This window comes from Loxodonta africana, chromosome 11 (genome assembly GCF_030014295.1).
Source record: "Loxodonta africana isolate mLoxAfr1 chromosome 11, mLoxAfr1.hap2, whole genome shotgun sequence".
Classification (NCBI taxonomy): Eukaryota; Metazoa; Chordata; class Mammalia; order Proboscidea; family Elephantidae; genus Loxodonta; species Loxodonta africana.
In genome coordinates, this window is record NC_087352.1 from 48,294,295 (window position 1) to 48,316,482 (window position 22,188).

General features: G+C 41.0%; 1 protein-coding gene across 1 annotated transcript; it reads right to left on the minus strand.

Moving 5' to 3' along the window:
- Positions 1 to 1,626: 1,626 nt before the first annotated feature.
- SEC11C (SEC11 homolog C, signal peptidase complex subunit) lies at positions 1,627 to 20,610 on the minus strand. Its single transcript, XM_003406279.4, has 6 exons — positions 20,431 to 20,610; positions 8,009 to 8,118; positions 6,441 to 6,590; positions 3,729 to 3,848; positions 2,661 to 2,718; positions 1,627 to 1,827 (listed from the first exon to the last, which is right to left on the minus strand). The coding sequence occupies exons 1-6, from the start codon at positions 20,515 to 20,517 to the stop codon at positions 1,774 to 1,776; spliced, it is 579 nt and encodes a 192-aa protein (XP_003406327.1). The 5' UTR covers positions 20,518 to 20,610; the 3' UTR covers positions 1,627 to 1,773.
- Positions 20,611 to 22,188: the final 1,578 nt, after the last annotated feature.

A 22,188-nucleotide genomic window follows, 5' to 3' on the forward strand; every position in this document is an offset into this window, starting at 1 on the left:
CCTGCTGTCTTTATCTAACCAGGAGCTCACTCAGGAAAAGGAACTGTACAGGTGTGTAACGTGGCCCAGGTTTACCCAGAACAGGAACAAGTACGTAGCAACGGGGGACATTTATTGAGTGTGTACTGTGTACATGTGAAGTACTGTGAGGAGCATTACATCAATTATCTATTTATTACAACAACCCAATGAGTAAGTGCAGTTCTTATCCTCCACTTGAGGCTGAGGGAAGTCAAGTAGCTTGTTCAAGGCCACAGAGGTGGTTAAGTGACTTTTACAGATTCCAGATTATTAGCTCAGAATTGGCAAGCCTAAAGCACTGAGGTAGAGTTGTATGTTCTGACTGAAAGCAAGCCCAAGTCATATTGTTCTGTGAGAAGAGTTTTGTAAAACTGAAGAGTATATTTCAAAACATCACTGGCCTCCTTCCTACTCCTCTAACACTTGGCCACACAAAGGTAGGGTCTGGGGACCAGCAGCACTGGCATCCCCCTGGAGCTGGTGAGAAATGCAGACTCTCCCGTGGTGCCCCAGACCTTCTGAATCAGTATCTCCATTTTAACAGCACCACCAGGTGATCAGCAGGCACAGGAAAGCTGAAGAGCCACCTGAGCCTGCCTGGACTGCTCTTCCCCCAGGCGTACGTACCTGTCTCACAGCCTCTCATTTCTTCTGTTGTTTGCTGTTAGGTACCATCCAGTCGACTCTGACCACAGCGACCCCATGTGACAGAGCAGAGCTGCCCCCATAGGGTTTTCTTGGCTGTGCAGGAGTAGATCCTCAGGTCTTTCTCACAAGGAACTGCTGGGTGGGTTCAAACTGCTGACCTATCAGCAGCTGAGTGCTTAACCCTTTGCGCCATCAGGGTTCCTTTCATTTTTTACCTCTGCTTAACGTCACCCCCTCAGAGAGGCCTTCCCTGACCTCTGTCACTATCTACCCTGCTTTCCCTTCTTCACAGCAGTGATCACGGCCTAAGATCACGTACTTCTTTATTATCTGTTCCTCCCACTATACTGTAAGCTGCCTCAGGGCTGAGACTTGGTCTCTCCAGCACAAGGACAGAGGCTGTCAGTGCTTGATGAGTGCTGTGAATGAACGACTACATCACGTGCAAATATCTAAATTAACAGTGGAAGTCCCTGGGACATGGAAAGGGGAGACTGAGGAAAGGGTATGCCCCTTTTTCCATCCGTAGCTATTGCAATTTTCAAAGGAGTATGTACTGTTTTCATAAATTATTAAACACCTTTTAAATAATTTAACAAACTGCCTCAAGATATATCATAGCACAAAAAACATCCTTTCCTTCTAAAAAAGGCTTTAGGTTTTATTCATTTATCAGATTACACTTTAATAAATAAGGAGTCATCTCCTTTTAAGGACCTGTTCCCTGTCCCCCTGGCCCCCCAAGACATGCCATTATAGTAAACCAGGAATTTTCTTTTCAAAACGCAGACATTAAGACAATACTGTGTTGCTTATACACTGTCCCTGCAGGCAGGCCAGGCCCATAAACGGCCTGCCTGATTCTTGCAGTGGTGCAGACCCTCTGTTCAGGGGGACCATCACGAATGCCAGATAGACAGAACAGATTCAAATCAGAGTCCACAAAAGAAAACAATCTTTACTGATGAATCATTTATTTGGACAAGACCAAAACGTCTCTGTACTGTTTCCTTTTATACAGAAAGTGGAACATTTCACATATATTAGTTTTTCTCTTTCTCAACAGAATTCACTTCAATCTGGTAGCAGGAACTGCTTCTCGTTTTAGGATTCACGTTTTAGTAACACATATGCACCCATTACAGCCAAAAGCGCATACTGTAAAGGAAACACAGTGGAAAGTGACTGCGAGGGCTCGAAATAAATTTGGTCTAGAAATGTATTCAGATGAAGTCTGTTCGATACTAGACTTGAGCACAAAACCAAAAGGTGACCTCTTTCCCCTTGCCTTACCCTCCAAACTAGCTGTTCAGTGCTCCATATGGTTAAAACCCCAAAAATATACTGATGGGCTAAGGCGGCTCAAACACTGACCACAGCCAGGGCACTACTTGCGGCAGCACAGGTCTCCCGTTCTTTGTCAAGTGATTTGAAAAGGTACCATTTTCTCCGAAGCTGGGAGACAGGCAGCACTGGGTTTAGCGTGTTGTTGCTGTCAAGCAGATTCTGACTCAGGGTGACCCCTTGTGCGCAGAGTAGAACTGGCTCCATAGGGGTTTCAGGGTTGTGACCTCTCGGAAGCAGACTGCCAGGCCTGTCTTCCAAGGCGACTCTGGGGGGGTTCGAACCACTGACCTTTCAGCTAAGTTGTTGAATGGTTAACTGTTTGTGCCACCCATGGATTCAGGGTTTATTGTATTTTTGTATGCTTTTGAAATTTTCAGTTATAAAAAACAAAATTTTAGAACACACAGTGAACATAAAACATAAAAGTGGCTATTTTAAATAATTTAAATGTTGATATTTAAATGATTACATTAATCTATAGTTAACTATACATACTCTGCAGAAAAATTAACTAGCAAAAGATTCTGGAGAAGACTGCATCTTTACAGCACTTTTAAAGAAAGCTCCATTAATTTTTAAGCTCCACTATTACATGCGTGCACACGTGCACACACACACACACACACACACACACAAGTTCTTACCTTGAATTTTGGATAGTCATTCATTATTATGGTAACCATACCAACATATGGTAAAAACCTAAATTGTGGAATAAAAAGCAAGAAATATAAAAATTGTTTTTTAACAAATTACAGCTGCATTTGAAAACACTCTAAGTCAGTCTTAGGAAGCAAATCTTCCTTGGGAATACCACTGATTGGGGCTGTAAGAACAACATTCACCAGTGATTCAAAAGGGTTTATTAGTTTAAAAAAAAAAAAAAGTATTAAAGCAAGGACAATCATGCAAAGATGAATATTTAAAGCCTTATCACAGAGCTGTTTTTAGTAGTATAAACAGAAAATAATCTAACTGTCCATCAAAGGGGACTAGTTAAGTAAGTTACAATACTCAGTGGAACAGGATGTAGCTATTTAAAAAGACACAGATATAGATTTGACACAGAAAGCTATCTCCAACTTCCTGTTGGGTAAAAAAATCAAACTCTGTGTAAAATTATATATTCTATATACACTCAAACACACACACCTTATACAGGCACAGACAGCACTTAGAACTTTCACCAAAGTGTTACATGGTGATTACTTCTGGGAGGATCTCTAGTAATTACCGCTTAAAATCCACAGATAATCTCCAGCTAAGAACTTATTTCTAAAATAAAGTTAGACCCATGGTATAGATGTTATTGTTGTGTGCTGCTGAGTCGATTCGAACTCATAGTGACCCTACAGGACACAGGAGAACTGCCCCAAAGCATTTCCTAGGCTGCCGTCTTTATGAGAGCAGATTGCCAAGTCTTTTCTCCCGCAGACCAGCTGCTGGGTTCAAACTGCTGCCTTAGCCAAGCGCTTAACTATTGTGCCACCGAGGCTCCTTATACATAATACATTTGGATTCAATTTGGGGTTTTAGGTACTCAGGAAGTTCTAAGTTTTATTCATTCTTCATGGTGCAAACTAAACTACCTAGAACGCTCCTGACACATAAATATATGTAATGAACGAATTTGCTGTCCTATAAATTTAGTTTGTTTCTACTTATTTTTCTGGTTTCTGAGCCTTCTATAGAACTTAGAAGTTAGTGCTCACCCTCTTGCTCTTCCCACCACGTCCTTCTTTTCAAGCCAGTTCTGGCCTTCTTTGTACAAGCCTCTATCATCAACTTCATTATTATCTCCTTTAGTCAGGAACTTGATGTCTCCATTATCTCTGGAAAGCAAAACGACATCCTCTCAAAAATAATTTTCAGCACAGTATCATTAAAGAATGCCATTAGTTTACTGCAGACTTCACGGTCTGCCCTGAGCATTTAGGAAAATGAAGATAACTTAATCCTCCCTTGGCGTGAGATGACTGCTTACAGATACCCATTCAACTGGGGCGCAAATCTAAAGGCTTCAGTTCTAAAACACTCAAGTAACTCTGACAACCAGAAAGCACGGCAGAGCAGATGGGCACTGGTAAGATGATGACTAGCTCCCAGCAGGGCACACGATAAAGAAAATGCTGGTACCTAACTTCTTTTTAAATCTGAAAACAAGGTTATTAATGCCATTCACCAGTGGACAAAATCATGTGAATTAACCACTGTGCAATTCTTACAAGTCCAGATTTCTAATACACTGACGTCTTGCTACTGATGAGTGATTTTCAGGTTCACCTCAAGTCACAATAGGCCAGACAGTCGAGACATAAGGCTGGTTTAACATTATATGTTGGACTTGAACTGTTTTCATTCTTTCTTAGCCTCTAAGGACCAACTCGTTAATATGGATTTTATTCCTCTTCTCTCTAGACATAAACTTGGTCTCAGGTCACACAGATTTGAGCACAAGGTAATTGAGGCACAAGTGTGCTCTTAGCTCTCCTCAAACTTGCTTTTCCTTGGCAAATGGGGAGTGTTGATGCATTATTTCCTTCACCACTCAGTATAGTGGTATAAAATTCAGTTTGCAACAAAACAAGAATCACAAATGGCATAAAACCAGTGTGTTAAAGATACATATGGAATTCATTTTAAATCTTATAAACTGGTGCTCAGATAGCCTTGGCACTAGAAACACAACACTGTAGCATTTTATAACTATAAAGACAGTAAGACAAAAGAGAAAATGCACTATTATAATTAGATAAAATATTAAAAGCCCAAAAGATTTGAAACCAGGTCAAATATGAGCAAGTTCATTTGCAGCCATGATTATAAACGAAACGAAGAGGATAAAAATCCTTGGAGTCTCTCTCTCACAATTCATGCAGATAACAATAAATAATCATCATTTGCTCAACTTTCAACAATTCTTCATCTTCAGTAATTCTTTTTAAGCCAGGTGAGAGTGCTGTCACGTTGTGACTGAGGAAGTGTCCTCACCAGTGAGTTGACCAGCAGAAATCAGTAACCGTTAGTACATTACCAGTGTGCTAACACAAACTGAAACAGATTACTCCAATGTTTAGAGTGAAATGAAGGGACAATCTTAAGGAGCAACATCTTTAGGAAACACCTCAAAGCAGTCAGTGGGATGGGAATACTGCAGATGGACAAATAGTTACATCACACACACACGTGTACACATGCACACACAACACACAGAGGGAATGAGAACTGCTCTGTTATTTCAGAAACACGCAGATGTTGTTGTTAGGTGCCACTGAGTAGGTTCTGACACAGCGACCCTATGTACAACAGAATGAAACACTGCCTGGTCCTGTGCCGTCTTCATGGTCATTGTTATGCTTGAACCCACTGTTGCAGCCACTGTGTCAATCCATCTCATCGGACGTCTTCCTCTTTTTCGGTGACCCTCTACTTTACCAAGTGTGATATCCTTCTCCAGGGACTGATCCCTCGTGTCCAAAGTATGTGAGACGAAGTCTTGCCATCCTCGCTTCTAAGGAGCATTCTGACTGTACTTCTTCCAAGGTGGATACGCACACCTAAATTTAACGCCACAATTTATGCAGGTAAAGAACGCTGCACTATGCTGCACAAAGATTAATCAATAACCAAGAATACAGAATGTAACGTTTTTGCTAATTATATGAAGTACTCTCTCCTAGGAACTTAATATATTTTAGATAGAAAGAAACGTCTCTGGCTCCCCCCAGAAGTCTTACGAACTCATCACTGGCAATGAGGGTAAGTCCATTTGTGCGGGGAAATAATGCAGAATATACAACGACCAAATCATGAGGAAGGGATTTTTCTCCATCCAGGACTGACATTACTGCCGAGAATGGCATTCTGGTCAAAGTGACATAGAGAAGTAGCCAGCTTCTTTGCATTTCAGAAAATAATTCTCACATTGAAATAATTCTCAGTTACAATGGGATTTGACTTATTTTTGAGACTCTTTCAAATAACTAATATCATGCTAGAATACATTCCACCTTACATGTGTGCAGCAATGAGTTTAAGTGTTTTAATAGGCATTAGTTCATTCAGTTCTCATAGTAACCCTACGAGTTGTCGTGGGGAAAGTATCATCACTCCTGCCTCACAGACTGAGTCAGGCAGCTGGTCCAAAGTCATCCAGTCTGCAAACAGCAGAGCTAGGAACATAATCCAGTGCTTATTCTACTTTGTAATTAACCATTAAAACTGGCTTCTGGAGGGTGTGAATGGTTGTGGACTCAAAAAATGTAATCAATGTCACTGAATTGTACATGTGGAAACTGAATTGCTGTTTGTTCTGCTATGTATATTCTCTACAACAAAAAATAAATTATGTAAATATGTATATTTAAAACACTGTCTACCAGAATGTTACAAAATACAACCAAAAAAAAGTAAAGCCTCTTTACTTTTCGTGGACTTTGATTACTCTATGAACTATTGGAATGTCTCGTCCTTCAACTTTAAAGACAACTATTTCACCAGCTCTAATGGGGTCTTCCCGGAAATTGGTTAGGAACAGAAGGTCTCCCCTGTGGAAGGCTGGCTCCATGCTGCCACTAGAAAGAAGCACAAAACAGACATCAGAATTAGCCTGCATTCAAAGGGTGAGCATTGCGATTTATAAAGAATATAGGTAAGAAACATGCCAGTGAGATTTTAAATTGTTCATCAATAATCAAGTAAATCTGATAAGGTATAAAACAAGCCATGCTGGTTTCCTTCTGACCCCTTAAAGTGATAACAATAAGAGAGAAAGGAAACGATTTCTTCTTGGATTTAAGTGCAAAAACGGCACTCGCAAGCCCCTATTAGTGAAAAAACGTATCAAGAAAGATGTGGACTCTCTGTTGTAGAAGCTGACAATTTAGCCTAAAGAAGAAAACCTTACATCTATATTACCACTTGCATTCAGAACTACAGACTCTTAGAGCTGGTTAATACTCTAGCGGCAATTCTTTTGTTTTATAGTGTTTCCCCAGCACCTACGACACTGAAATACTTGTTCAAGGAACGATAAACAAACAAATGAATAAACTTAAGGAGGAAGCCTACCCAGAGCCAAGCTAAGGGTTGAGACAAAACTTGAACCCACATCCTTTGACTCCTGCAGCATCATCCATTTGATCATATTCCATGACGTGGCAGTGGGGCCCAGTGGACGGAACGGGCACTGACTTGGGAGCCAAGAACGCTGCATGCTGGCCTCGGCTTCTGCACTGGTCAATGGTGCCCCTGACCAAGTTGCTGCTACAGCCCTTTCTTCTACGTACATACATACACGTATATACGTACATCTATCCATCCTTCTCTACCAACAGTGAGATGCCACGATATAAAAAACACACTGGACAGAGAGACATCTTGAACCATCTAAAAGCTCCCAAACATCATAATTGAATTTCAAATTGACTGTTAAATTTTTTTTCCCCTTGGATGACATTATGGCTGCATTATTTTAACTATAGTGCTAGCTTTTCTAAAATAAACAGGCTGTACTTTTACAAGCATAACTGTCTTGAGAAAAGAGTAGCCATCTACAACAGTACTGCTGAGGAAGCTTGACCATGCTAGGTGGTAGGGACACACACTCCCTGCCTATTTGGTACAAGGAAAGCCAAGTCATATTTGTAAATTGGTTGTGTTTAAAAAACAAATGCTGCATTAATACCATATTATTATAGAAGTAAATTGTCACTTTCAGTGGATTAAAACATTGCTTAAAATACAGGAACGAAAATGTTGCACAATTACTAGAACACCAACATCTATATAATTAAAGCTCAAGATGTCTATTGAAAAGTATAAGATTTTTCACAGGCAGTCAGAAAAAAATGAAAAAGTCTCAAAACAGATTATCAATAAAGAATACTCTAGTTATCTACTTCAAACACTAATTCCGGGCTGTCACACAGGCTCTTCCCTCAGTCCGGGAGCCGCAGTCTGCGGGAGGAGGAGGCTGGCTTCCAGGACGTACCTCAGCACCACCACGATGGGGCTCTCGCTGCCAGTGAGGACGATCAAGCCTTTCCATATCATGAGTGCGGAGGACACGATCATGGCGAAGTTCAAAACCTGGTAATAGAGCTGGAACGAAAACGGACAAACCAAACGTGAGAACCAATGGCAGAATGTTCACGAACCCTAAGCTGGAGACATGCTTATAAAAAACTGTGTTTAGGGCATGGAACTAATCCACAAAAAGCACAGAGTTAGGCAGCATTCAAATTTCTGTCCATGGAATGATTGAGCCTTCCAGATGTCATCTCTCCTTAAGTGGGAGCAAATGGGGGAAACAACAGAGCAATCAGTGGGACTGGCTTTCTTAAAGCCTCATTAAGGCTCTATTTGCCTCTCCAAGATTTCCCACCACCTTAAGCCCTAAAATAGGAGTCCCTGGGAGATGTAAATGCTTAAGCACTCAGCTACTGTCATGGATTGAATTGTGTCTCCCAAAAATATCTGTCACCTTGGCTAGGTCATGATTCCCGGTACTGTGTGATTGTCTACCATTTTGTCATCCGACGTGACTTCCCTGTGTGTTGTGAATCCTGTCACTGTGATGTAATGAGATGGATTAGTGGCAGTTACACTGATGGGATCTACAAGATTAGAGAGTGTCTTAAGCCAGTCTCTTTTGAGATAGAAAAGAGAAGAGAGCACGGAGACATGGGGACCTCATACCACCAAGAAAGCAGTGCCGGGAGCAGAGTGAGTCCTTTGGACCTGAGGTTCCTGTGCTGAGATGCTCCCAGACCAAGAGAAGACTGATGACAAGGACCTTCCTCCAGAGCCAACAGAGAGAGAAAGCCTTTCCCTGGAGCCAGCGCCCTGAATTTGGACTTCCAGCCTACTGGACTGTGAGAGAATAAACTTCTCTTTGTTAAAGCCATCCACTTGTGGTTTTTCTGTTATGGCAGCATGATGACCAAGACAGCTACTAACCAAAAGGTTAGCAGTTTGAATCTACCCAGAGTTGCCTCAGAAGAAAGGCCTGGTGATCTACTTCTGAAAGATCACAGCCACTGAAAACCCTCTGGAGCTCAGTTCTACTCGGAAACACGAGGTCACTATGAGCCAGAATCAATCGACAGCAACTGATTTTTGTTTGTTTTTAAAGCCTAAAAGGCTTGAGTTTTACCACTAGATCCTCCCACTATAGACTCTGGCTACTGTTCAGGGTAGAGGGCACAGGTCTGAGCCTGGGGGCCTGGGACAGGTAGCATGGATTCACCTAGAACTCGCCTCTAGCCCCATGGCCAAAGACTGCCCTGCCTCAAATGCAGACTAAGTGATGAGGCCATGTTGCATCTTAAATTTACATTTTAGAAGTGAACAAAAAAGTTAAACACCTGAATGTTAAATTTCCTGTAAATGTCTTTAAAAAGTGAACAAAAAATATTTGGTTAAGAACACCAGCAGGACGGCCACACAAGTCAATATTTAACTTTCCTGCTATTATGTTAGTTATGACAGAGCTTTTAAGCTGATCTTACTCCACCTTAGACCACTGAGTTAAGACACCCATGGTTTGTCCTTGCTTCCACCCTGTGTCTTACACACTGAAGCACAAAGCTCTTGCCTGCTGACAGCTGCCTCCACAAAGGCCAACCCCTGGGGACTCAGGAGAAAGGCCACACCTGCCCACATCACAAGCACCTGCCCGGTTACAGTTGAACTGCTAGGTTAGAATGCCCGCCTACCTCCAAGAGGCTACGGGGACTAAAGCCACCATGCCTAGCACCACTCAGAATGTAAGCCTCTCAGCACTTGCCAGAGTATCCTCCTGGGAGCCTCCCGACTTCGGTACCAGCCTCTGCCCTCCTTTTCACAACCTCTGCTGTTTTTCCAGTGATCTGAAGAGCCACGTGGACGGCCAATCCAACACTCAGGCTTCTCAATTCCTTGACCTCTCCATCTCCAACAACCTTCTCCCCTCCACCTGAGCCACCCACTCAAACACAGGTAGTCCCCAATTTACAGTGGGGTTCTGTTCTGAAGACTCTGTCGTAAGTCGGTTCTGAAGTTAAGTTCAATGTCTTTTTTTGTTGTTTTCATCATCATTGCCTTCTATTATCAGTATCTTTATAAATCTGATCTGTATTTGTCTTTGAGGGTTAGAAACATTACATATAAACTTACAGATATGTTTTAATACATACATACATAAAAAAATACACAAGTCATAAAAATTTACTCTGACAACGAAGAAGAGTTGATGTTAGCATTTTTTCATTTGTGGTAACAACTCCACTTGTGGAAGTTTCTGGATCATCTGGGTTATCCCTGGGAATGAAGATGGCACTTCTAGTTAGAAAATTAATGAGTTGTCTGTATGGTCCTTTTCTTTTTCTTCATGTATTTTGCAGTAACATCTCACTGCTTCCTGAATCTGCCTATTGCCTTTAGCAAAGCGATCAGTGTTTGGGTCCATGTTTTCAAGCAACTGAAGCCCGTGCTTTAGTTTAGAAAAAACTTCAGCTAATCCTTTCACTGTGAAATTTTCTTGACAACTTCTTCCTCTTCCTCATTATTTTCCTTCTTCAGCATTTCTTTCCTCTTCAAAATCCATTAAGTCTTGGTCTGTCAATTCCCCTTCTTCATGATCTATGAGCTGTATTACTAACGATAAGATGTACCAAAAAAAAAAAAAAAAAAAAAATCACCCCGGACGGTCATAAGTGCAGTTCATTGTAACTCGAATGTGTCATAAGTCGGGGATTACTTGTAGGGCATAGTTCTTTCCACTATGAGACTTTTATTTCACCCTGAAATCTCCTCTGCCCAGAAGGTCCCCTCCTTGGATCCCTTAGCATACCTAACGTTCACTCATCTTTAAGTCACACTTTAAACATGAGTTCCCAAAGGAAGCCTTCCCTGACTCTCTAGCCTAGTAGTCAGGAAGCTCTTTGTGTAAAGAGACAGATAGTAAATATTTTAGGTTTATAAGCTATACAGTCCCTGTGAAAACTACTCAACTCTGCCACTGTAGCCGGAAAACAGCCATAGACAACCTGTAAAAGAATGAACATGGCTGTGTTCCAATAAAACTTTATTTACAAAAAAAAAAAAACAGGCAGCATGTTGGAGTTTGACAACTTCTGTTGGCCAGCCTAGGTCCTCCTGTTATATATTCTCTCAGCATCCTGTACTTCTTTATAGCATCCATCACCAACATAATTATGTATATAATTATTTAATGTGTCTGTCACACTAGACTGTGAGTTCCACATGGCAGGGTCATTTTGGCCTTGTTCATCACAGCAGTAACCTCAGTGTTCAGGACAGATGTGGCAAAAAGTAAGTACTCAAATTGTTTAATAAATAGTGACAAGATAAATATCCTTAATACATGGCAGGTACAAAAAAACTGCCAGTAAGAAAAACACAGAATTCCAATGAAAAAGGGGTAAAACCTTAAAACGATATATCAAAAAGGAAGTAAAAGTGGCAAATAAACATTTTAAATATTCAAACCAATAATCTTATCTCCTCCTCCCCCCCACCTTTTTTCCTTTTGCCTAGCAAATTTAGATTGTTAATAATAATAATACAAATACTCAGTGCTAGCAAAGGTACACTGTGGCACCACGTAACATTCCCTTGTTCTGTTCCAATGGATGCCTCTTGGTCTATGTACAGATTCCTCATGAGCACAATTAAGTGTTCTGGAATCCCCATTCTTCCCAATGTTATCCATAATTTGTTATGATCCACACAGTGGTAGGAATGTAAGCTGATACAACCATTCTGAAAGCAATTTGGCATTAGTATCAACAGGTTACTCTTGGCCCAATAATCCCACTTTTAGAAATTTAGTTTAAACTAAAGGCATATAGGGAACTATGGCCCAAAGATGTTTATCATAACCTTATTTTAATAAGGAGAAAAAAGCAATAAATGAGCACCAACAGGGAAAGGACCAAGTTATGGCATATTATTCCAGTATTCAGAACAATGCATAAAGAATTTTAATGACATGACCAACCACTTAAGATATGCTATGTGAAAAATGTAGACTGCAGGAGGATCTCAATACTGTAAAACAAACACGAGGAGACTCCTCAAGACGCAGAGGCTATCTGAGGGTAGTGGAATTATGAGTCCTTGAATTTTCTCCTTTAAACTATTTTCTATTTTTTATATTTCCTATAATGAACATGAGTTAGTTCCAAAATCTGGGGGTGAGGGAGATTTAAAGGATGTGCAACTCCCCAGAATATTATACGGCCACTAAAACGAGCATTTTGAAAGTGTGACAACACATGAAAACATATCCTGATGTGATGTAAGGTGGGAAAAGCAGAGCCCAAAACTCTTTCTCTGCTCATATTACAACTATAGGAAATTATGTAATTTCAGGCAATTATGAAAGAGACAAATGAAAAGTGGGGACATAAAAAAGTAAATGAAGATAATTAAGATATTTGGATGGAACAAATAAAAATGGAAAATGAAATGTAATTCAAAATTAAAGTTATAAACCACTTTTTAAATAAATTACATGGCTACTGTGTCAACAGCATTATACCCCCACGAGAGCAAAAAAAGAAACTGGAGGGCTAAGCAGGCATTGTTAAAGTGCTGGGCTATGATTGGTTAAATGGTTGCATCTAAAGTCAGCCTTGTAAGTCACATTAGTTCACATTCAAAAACTTCCCCACCTGCCTCCCTTGACCTAAAAGTTTTGATAAATAACCACTGTCTCACTACGAATTACAGATCTGATTGGGAAAGCCCCATGCCATTTTTAGACAAGATTTCAAACCATCTGGCTCCCTCCTCCGAAAAAGCAAATTATAAAACTTGCCACTTTGCTAATAAAGATCTCACAGTAAGAATATATTTTCTGACATGATTTTCTATGTTGAAAAATTGATTGAGGGGAAGTAAAATTAATTCCCCAAAAGAACTTCCTTTGAGCAACACATCTATCTGATAAAGAAATGTCCAATTACACAAAAACCTCATAATCAAGTCAGTTGGGAAACCACAGATCACACTTCCAATGCCCTAGCTTTAATAGACCTACTAAGCTGAGTCTAGATTTGAAACCCTGAAATCTAGAAGCATGATCCTGATTTAACCACGGACAGGACTGAACTAGATCTAAACAGCACACCACATTTCACTGGTGCCTTTTGTTGTTGTTTACCCTTGCCTACCAATTCTGTATGCTCAGCACTTAATAAGAAGCAAGCTCACACTCGGTAATTGTTAAGCAAGGATGAAATAGTCAATGTCTGAGAGTTTTAAGCCAAGGTTTCAAACAAGATATTCTGGCTACCAGAACAGTAGAAATGCCAGTAGCTGTACTTCTTCCTCTCTTTCTCACTGCAGAAACAAAGAGTCCTTGTCTTGCATATGGCTATTGCCTTAATTTATAGCAAGCAAGGACAGCCGAGAATGGCAGCCCTACTTCCAAGACTGGTGGCACATGCGTGTTTGACAATGTGTCATAAAGATGCTATTTAGGGGGAAAAAAGATGAGCAAAAGGATAAACCCAGTAACCCAGTGCTGTTGAGTCGATTCCAATTTAGAGATTTTAAAAAGTAGTAGGAGGCAGTGGGTTTCAGCTTCTAAATTTTAATGAGAAGATCAGCAAAACACGACCAATGCAACCAGCTACTGATAGGTCTTATCACAGCAGGGGGCGGGGATGACACACAGCTTTCAAAAGTCAATCTGGTTTAGGAATTGATACACTCATCAGAGGCCTTCTCTGATAGTCTGCAATTATAAGCATCAGTAATCAGTACCAGCTTTAGAGACATTTAAAAAAAATAGCCAATAACTCTAGGTTTTTAAATAAAGCACGGTTTTCTGGAGGATTTTCTTGTGAACATTTTCAATGCTCAGCTCACGAGCAGTTGGTTTTTCAAGCTAGAAATAATCTATTAGAAGTCCTGCTGGCACAGTGGTTAAGCGCTGGGCTGCTAACCAAAAGGTCAGTGGTTTGAACCTACCAGCTGCTCCATAGGAGAAAGATGTGGCAGTCTGCTTCGCTAAAGATTCCAGCCTAGAAAACCCTATCAGGCAGTTCTAGTCTGTCCCTACAGGGTCACTATGAGTCAGAACCAGCTCAACAGTAACGGGTTTTTAATAATCTGTTACAGCTCATCTTAGTTACAGAAATTCACAGGAGTTCACCAGCTGTGCACACCTACAAACAGCCAGATCCTAAAGCAAAGTTCGTGATACCCAAGTCACCAAACTCTCCCATACTACTGCACCTGAAATTCTACTTGGAAGAGAAAAAAGCAACACAAAACATGATCAACTATATGCTGTTTACAAGAGACACACCTTAAACCCAAGGACACAAACAGGTTGAAAGTGAAAGGATGGAAAAAATATTCCATGCAGATAATAACCAAGAGAGCTGAGGTGGCAATCTTAATATCAAAGTAGACTTTAAGACAAAATCTGTCAGAAAAATAAAGATGAACATTATACAATGTAAAAGGGTCAATTAATCAAGAAGATTTAACAATCATAAATATATACGCACCCAATATTGGGGCACCTGGGAAACCCTGGTGGCATAGTGGTTAAGAGCTAAGGCTGCTCACCAAAAGGCTGGCAGTTCAAATCCACCAGGCGCTCCTTGGAAACTGTATGGGGCAATTCTACTCTGTTGTATAAGGTCTCTATGAGTCGGAATCAACTCGAGGGCAATGGTTTTCTTTTTTTTTTGAGGGGGAAGGCACCTAAATATATAAAGCAAACACTGATAGGATTGAAGGGAAAAATAGACAGTACTACAATACCAATTTAATACACCGCTTTCAATATTGGATAGAACATCTAGAAAGACGATCAAGGGAACAGAGGATCTGAATGACACAATAAACCAACTTGACTTAAGAGACACATATAGAACACTTCACCCAAAAACAGCACAATATATACTCTGCTCCAGTGCACACGGATCACTCTCCAAGACAGACCACGTTTTAGGCCACAAAGCAAGTCTTGATAAATTTTAAAATATTGAAATCATAAGAAGTATTTTCTTTTTCCACAACATAGTGAAGCTGGATATCAGTAACAGAAAAAACAAAAACGAAAACAAAAAAAACCTGGAAAATACACAAACATACGCAAATTGAACAACACACAAACTACCAATGGGTCAAAGAAGAAATCAAAAACGATATCAAAAATTTCTTAGTGTCAAATGAAAATCAGAGCACAACATACCAAAACTTACAGGCTGCAGTGAAGGGAGTACTCAGAGAGAAACTTATAGCAATAAAAGCCTACATTAAAAAAGAAGAAAAATCTTAAATTAACAGCCTAACTCGACAACTCTAGGAACTAGAAAGACAAGAGCAAACTAAGCCTAAACCCACCCAGAAGAATGGAAATAACAAAGATTGGAGTATTAAATAAATAAAACTGAAAACAGAAATTGAGACTCAATAAAACCCTAAGTTGGTTCTTGAAAAGATGAATAAAGAAGATAAAACTTTAGCTAGACTGGCAAAGAAAAGGTGCAAATAACCAAAATAAAAAAGTAGACATTACAACTGACCTGACAGAAATAAAGAGAATCATGACAGAGTATTATGAACAACTGTATAACAATAAACTGGCTAACCTAGATGAAATGGACATCTTCTAAGAAGCACACAACCTAACCAAATTGACTCAAGAGGAAATAGAAAGTCTCAACAGACCCATAACAAGTGAAGAGACTGAAACAATGATCAAAAACCTCCCAACAATAACAAGAAAAAAAGTCCTGGACCAGATGGCTTCACTGGGGAATTCTACCAAACATTTAGAAAAGAATTGATGCCAGTACTATTTAAACTCTTCCAAAAGATAGAGAAGGAAGGAATACTCCCTAATTCATTCTACAAAGCAAACATAACCCTGATACTCAAACCAGACAAAGACACCACAAAAGAAAGAAAAAAACTACAGGCCAATATTTCTTATGAATATACATGCAAAAACCCTCAAAAAAATACTACTGAACAGAATCCAACAGCATATTAAAAGAGTCATAGTCCATGAGCAAGTGGGATTTAATCCAGGAATGCACAGATGGTTCAACATTAGAAAATCAATCAACATAATACACCACATCAACAGAACAAAGGAAAAGAACATGACAATCTGTATGGATGCAGAAAAAGCATTTGATAAAATCCAATACCCTTTCTTGTTGAAAACCCTAAAGAAGATTGGAAGAGAAAGGATATCCCTCTACATGATTCAGGGCATACATGAAAAGCCAACAGACAACATTATACTTAATGGAGAAAGACTAAGAGTTTCACCCTTGAAATCGGGAACAAGACAAGGGTGTCCGCTCTCACTACTTCTATTCAATATTGTATTAGAAGTCTTAGCCAGGGCAATTAAAACAAGAAAAATAAATAAAAAGTATCTAGATAGAAAAAGAAGTAATTATACAATTTTTTCTATATAAAAAATCCCAAAGAGTCCACGAGAAAACTTCTAGACCTAATAGAGGAATTTAGCAGTTTCAGGGCACAAGGTCAACAGACAAAAATTTTTTAAAATTGGGTTTCTATACACCCAGAATGAGAAATCTGAAAGAGAAATTAGGGGAACAATTCCATTTACAATAGTATCTAAGAGAACAAAATATCTAGGACTAAATCTAACCAGGAATGTGAAGGACTTATACAACAAAAACTATAAAACATTGCTAAAAGAGATTAAAGAATATTTAAATAAACAGAAAGATGTTTCATTTTCATGGACTGGACGACTTAAGATTGTTTAGATGCCAATGCTACTTAAGGCAATTTATAGATTCAATGCAATCCCAATCAAAATTCCAACAGCCTTCTTTACAAAAATAGAAAAACCGATCCTCAATTTTATATGGAAAGGCAAGAGGCTTCAAATAGCTAAAACAATGCTGAAAGAGAAGAACAAAGTAGGTGGACCCACACTTCCTGATTTTAAAACATACTATACAGTACAGTAATCAAAACAGCCTGGTACTGGTGTAACAACAGACAAGTAGACCAATGAAACAGAATTGAGAGTCCAGAAATAAACCCACACATCTATGTTCAACGGATTTTTTGACAAGGGTATTAAGTCCATTCAAGGGAAAGAAGACTCCTAAATAAATGGTGTTGGGAAAATTGGATTTCCACATGCAGAAAAATGAAACAGGATCCATGCCTCACACCATACACGAAAACAAATCCAAAATCGATTAAGGGCCTGAATGTGCAAATTAAAACTATAAAATTCTTATAAGAACAGGCAAGGGCAATACTGTCAGGCCTAGCTTTCAACAATGGATTACCTAATATAACAACAAAAGCACAAACAGCAAAAGACAAAATAAATAAATGGGACCTCATAAAAATTAAAAACTTTTGTTCATCAAAAGACTTCACCGAAAAAGTGAAAAGACAAGCTACTGACTGGGCAAATATCGTTGGAAACCATGTATTCTGACAAGAATCTAATAACCAAAACATATACAAAACTTCGACAACTTAACAAAAAGACAACTCAATCATAAAATGGGCAAAGGACTTGAATAGACATTTCATCAAATAGGACATTCAAATGGCCACCAAACACATGAAGAGATGCCAGCATCATTAGCCATCAGAGAGATGCAAATCAAAACCACAATGAGATACCATTACACTCCCACTAGGATGGCTAAAATAAAAAAAAAAAAGAAAAAATGTTGGCAGAGGATATGGGGACTACGGAACCCTTATCCATTGCTGGTGGAATGCAAAATGGTACAGCCATCATGGAAACCAGTGTGGCAGTTCCTCAGAAAACCAAAAATAGAACTACCATATGACCCAGTAATTCCACTCCTAGGTATATACTCAACTTAAAAACAGAGACTCAAAGAGACTTGTACACCAATGTTCACTGCAGCATTATTCACAACAGCAAAAAGGTGGAAACAACCTAAACGTCCATCAACAGATGAATGAATAAACAAAATGTGGTACATACATGCAATGGAATACTACTCAGCCAGTAGGAGAAATGAAGTCTTGATATATGCTTCAGTATGGAGTACGATGACATTATGCTGAGTGAAATAAGCCAATCACGAAAGGACAAATACTGTATGATCCCACTTACATAAAAAGACAAGAAAAGGCATATACATGGAGACCAAAGCTTATTAGTGGTTACCAGGGACTGGCAGGAGGGGGAATAGGAGAGGTAACTGTGATGGAAAAATCACATCGATTAAAGGTAGGGCTGCACAGCTGATTGTACTTGCTGTCAATAAGTTGTACAGCTGTAAAAAGTTGAATTGACAAATGTTGTGTGATAGATACATTTACAACAATGACCGAAAAAAAAAAAAAGAGAAAGCGGCTGCTTACGTACACCCAAATACCTCATGGGATTTGGTTCCTTGGTTTGGAGGTTGAGGGTCATGGTTTCATGGGACATCCCAGTTAATTGGCTTAATAATGTTGCCCGTTCAGTGCTCATGCTCTGCCTCCTAGTTTGTTGGTAGTGCCTAGGGTATTAAAATCTTGCAAGTGGCCATCCAAGGCACAACAATTGGTCTCTATACACTTGGAGCAACAGAGAAAGAAGGAAGAGTCAGGAATAGAAGGGGTATATGGAATATGTGGCTAATTGCCTTCATGAACAGCTGCCTCCTTTGCCATGAGACCAGAAGAACTGGATGGTGCCCGGACACCATGACTAAGCATTTTGATCGAAGATTGCATAGAAGAATCCTGATCAAAAGGGGGAAAATGCAGAACAGAATTTCAAATTCTCATGGAATCCAGACTTTCTGGAGCCACGGAGACTGGATGAACCCCTGAATTATTGCCCTGAGATAATCTTTAAACCTTAAACTAAAAATATTCCTTGATATCGTCTCAAAACCAAACAACAGTTTAGCTTAACTAGTAAAAGAGGTCTGCCTTGAGCATTATGCTCTCTTAAGAACTATCTACATGGGATCAAATTAACAACAGCAACTCGAAATATTAGATAGGAAACTTGGTGGGCAGTGGGTTTATGTTAATGGGAGAGGAACAACTCAGAAAAAGAGAATGAGAATGGTTGCACAACTGGGAGGATGTAACCAATGTAGGAACTGATGAATTGGTGTATGTTTTGGTGTGTACATTCTCAACCACAACAACAAAATAAAATTTTGAAAAAGCAACACATATGCCCAAAGGCAAAAGTCGTGTCCTGCAGTAGCCCTATCATTCCATTCCTCAATACAATAGAACAAATGAAACAAGGTGAAGTCAAAATCATGAGAATTAATACTATTTTCAAAGACAATCAACAACCCCCAGTAAGATGGTCCCATTTTTCTTAACATAATTTACTATTATTAGGAGGAGGAGTCGACCCCCGGTGGCACAAATGGTTAAACGTTGGACTACTAGTCCAAAGATTGATGGTTTGAACCCACCCAGAGACGCCTCAGAAGGCAGCCCTGACAATTTGCTTCTGAGAGGTCACAGCCTTGAAAACTCCATGTAGCACGGGGTTGCCATGAGTCAACTAACAACAGTGGTAGTATTTGTATCCGTCATAATATTCTACCTAGAAACTTAAACAATTCCTTCCTTTTTTTTTTTTTTTTTTTTCTGGCTGAGGAGGCTTCCTGTCCTGTCCCTAATCACTCTTGCCTTATAGTGAGGAGATAATGACCCAAAGACACTGATGCTGGCCAGTCACTGGCTCAAGAGAGAGCAAGTTTTGCTCTGAGGTCCTCTCACAGTGGAATGAGAAATCAATTGCCCCCTGCTCAAAGATGCCACCCAAACTGCTTTCCCAACTCAACTACAGCCAGAACGACAGACTCTGAAAAGGAAATAAGATCTCTGGAATTCCCTTCGGAACACTGATTCGGCCCACAATTATTGAGCACCACTTGTGTGCTCTCTAGGTACGAGGAGCCCCAGTCTGACAGATGGTCGGAGAAAACACTGACCGGGATCGGAAGAAGCCGCCTGGACATGCACTACTGGACAGCTCCCCTTGGCAGAAAGTTTCTTCCTTTCTACCACCCCGATCCGCGGACAGCCTTCCTCCGGGCGTCAGGCCTAAGCACCACAGAGGTACGTGCAGACAGCTGTCACTCAGGCCCGGTCGTCTCTCCTCGTTTTCTCCACCACATCCTTAAGACCAGGCTCCTATTCTCTTCCCCTTTTTTTTATCTGGCCACTGTGCCCTGATTGTGCTCGGCAGCGCAAGAAAACACCCACACGCAGTCTGTGCGAATTTGAACGAAGGCCTCTGAAAGCCGGCCCGAGAGCTTCGGGTAACATCCCTGCCCCAGGCGCCGCTGCTACCCCGCCGGAGCCCTAGCCCCACAAGCCCCGACTTCCCCCAGCCCGGATTCGGCTCCAGGAGCGCCCCCCGCCCGTCTCTGCTACCTGGCGCTTGTTCATCTTCCTCAGGTCCCCGAATATGTCCAAGCCGGACGTGGGGAGATGCGTCCCCACAGGACCCGCACGCACCATGGCGGGGTCACGGGGGGCTGAGGAGACCCGCGGGTTCTACTTGTCACCCGTCAGCAGCAGAGCACCGCCCGGCCCCCATCCACCAACCCGCGTCCTGGAGAGCCAGGGCGAGCCCGCCCTCCTGCGAGGGCCACGCGACACGAGGCTCGCTCGGGCGTCTGGGAATCGTAGTCCCACGAGTCTTGGACCCCAGTCTATCTGGGAGGAGCCGGGAAGAGAAAACTACTACTCCCAGAATGCTGCGGGGCAAGAGCTCGTCCAGTAAGGCCCCAGGGGCGCTCCTGAGGAGGGCAGCGACGGGGCTCAGGCAATGTAGTCCGACACTTCCGAGGAACTTGGGGGAGCGTGTGATTCTGCGTATCTCAGGGGCAACTTGGAGAAGTGACTACTCAAGAGGAACAGAATTCCTCAGGACTCTGGTCAGGCGCCAAAAAGACACCTAAAGCTCCCTCGCTTTCACCTAACCGTGTATCTTGGCCATTGGATGACTGATACATGGAAGGCGGGGCTTCTGAGCTGGGGGCGGGTTGTGCTGAAACGGGCGGAGCCTAAAGACAGGACTGAAGGGTGGTCGGGGCTTGGAAGAGGCGGAGCTTTTGATGCCTGTGTGTTGAGCGGTCTGACCATCTTTGAGCATGGTTGTATTTAAACGAATATCAATTGTATCAGTAAATAACCTAATTTTATACAAGAGAAGGCAAAGGCCAGGTAAGGTTAATTGACTTGGCCAAGCTCAAGTGGCAGAGTCTGGAGAAGAACTCAAACTTTAAAAATTTCCAAGTCCTGGATTTCCTTATTCCTGGTCCTGAATTACCTTTAGTTCATTCATTCATTCATTCATCATTTATGCATTATTTACTTAATTCATTTATTCATTCACAAATCTTTATGAACCGCCTACTATGAGCCTGGCCCAGTTTTAGATACTCGAAAAACATCAGTGAACCAAAGAAACATCCTTGCCTTTTTGAAGCTTACATTCTAGCACAAATTATCAAATATTTAACCCTTCCTCTTGAAATGTGTACTGTAGCATTATTGAATTACAGTGTTTTCTTTTTGAGCACCCCAAACTGTCCTACTGTCACACCCTTTTCCTGCTGGACTCCCTGTTTATAATGCCCTCCCTTTGTCCCAGTTCTCTCTCTGAAGACTCCACCACACCCTTAAAACAAGGGGTCAAACCCTTTCCCCCAAGATTCAGGTTCCCTTCACTTATGGTGTTCCTACTGGACATCAGCCACCCCCTTCTTATGGTCATTCTCACATATTCTCTATCTCCTCACAGAACTATGTGATTCTCTAGGGAAGAGACTGAATCTTTTCAATTCTGGTCTGTGGCAGCAAATACAGTGCCTGGCAGGTCGTAGATGAGTTGTCCAGCTCCTGGCTAAAAACCTATGTGTGATTTTTCAGGCCTGACCATAGGCAATTGTGTTACAACCCAGCGGCACCTGGACACAAGGTTGGCTGCATCTCCAAGAGACCAAAGAAAGACTCTGGAACCACTGATCATGACATATGGCTTATTTGTTTTTTTTTATGTACCGGGTGGTCAGTCCAGGGTGGCGGCTGGAAGAGTTTGGCACTCTGCAACTGCCTAGCAGGGGACACCAGCTTATATACCGTTCTAGCTGGGGCTAAGGCTTATTGTTTTTCTCCTAAGTCCTT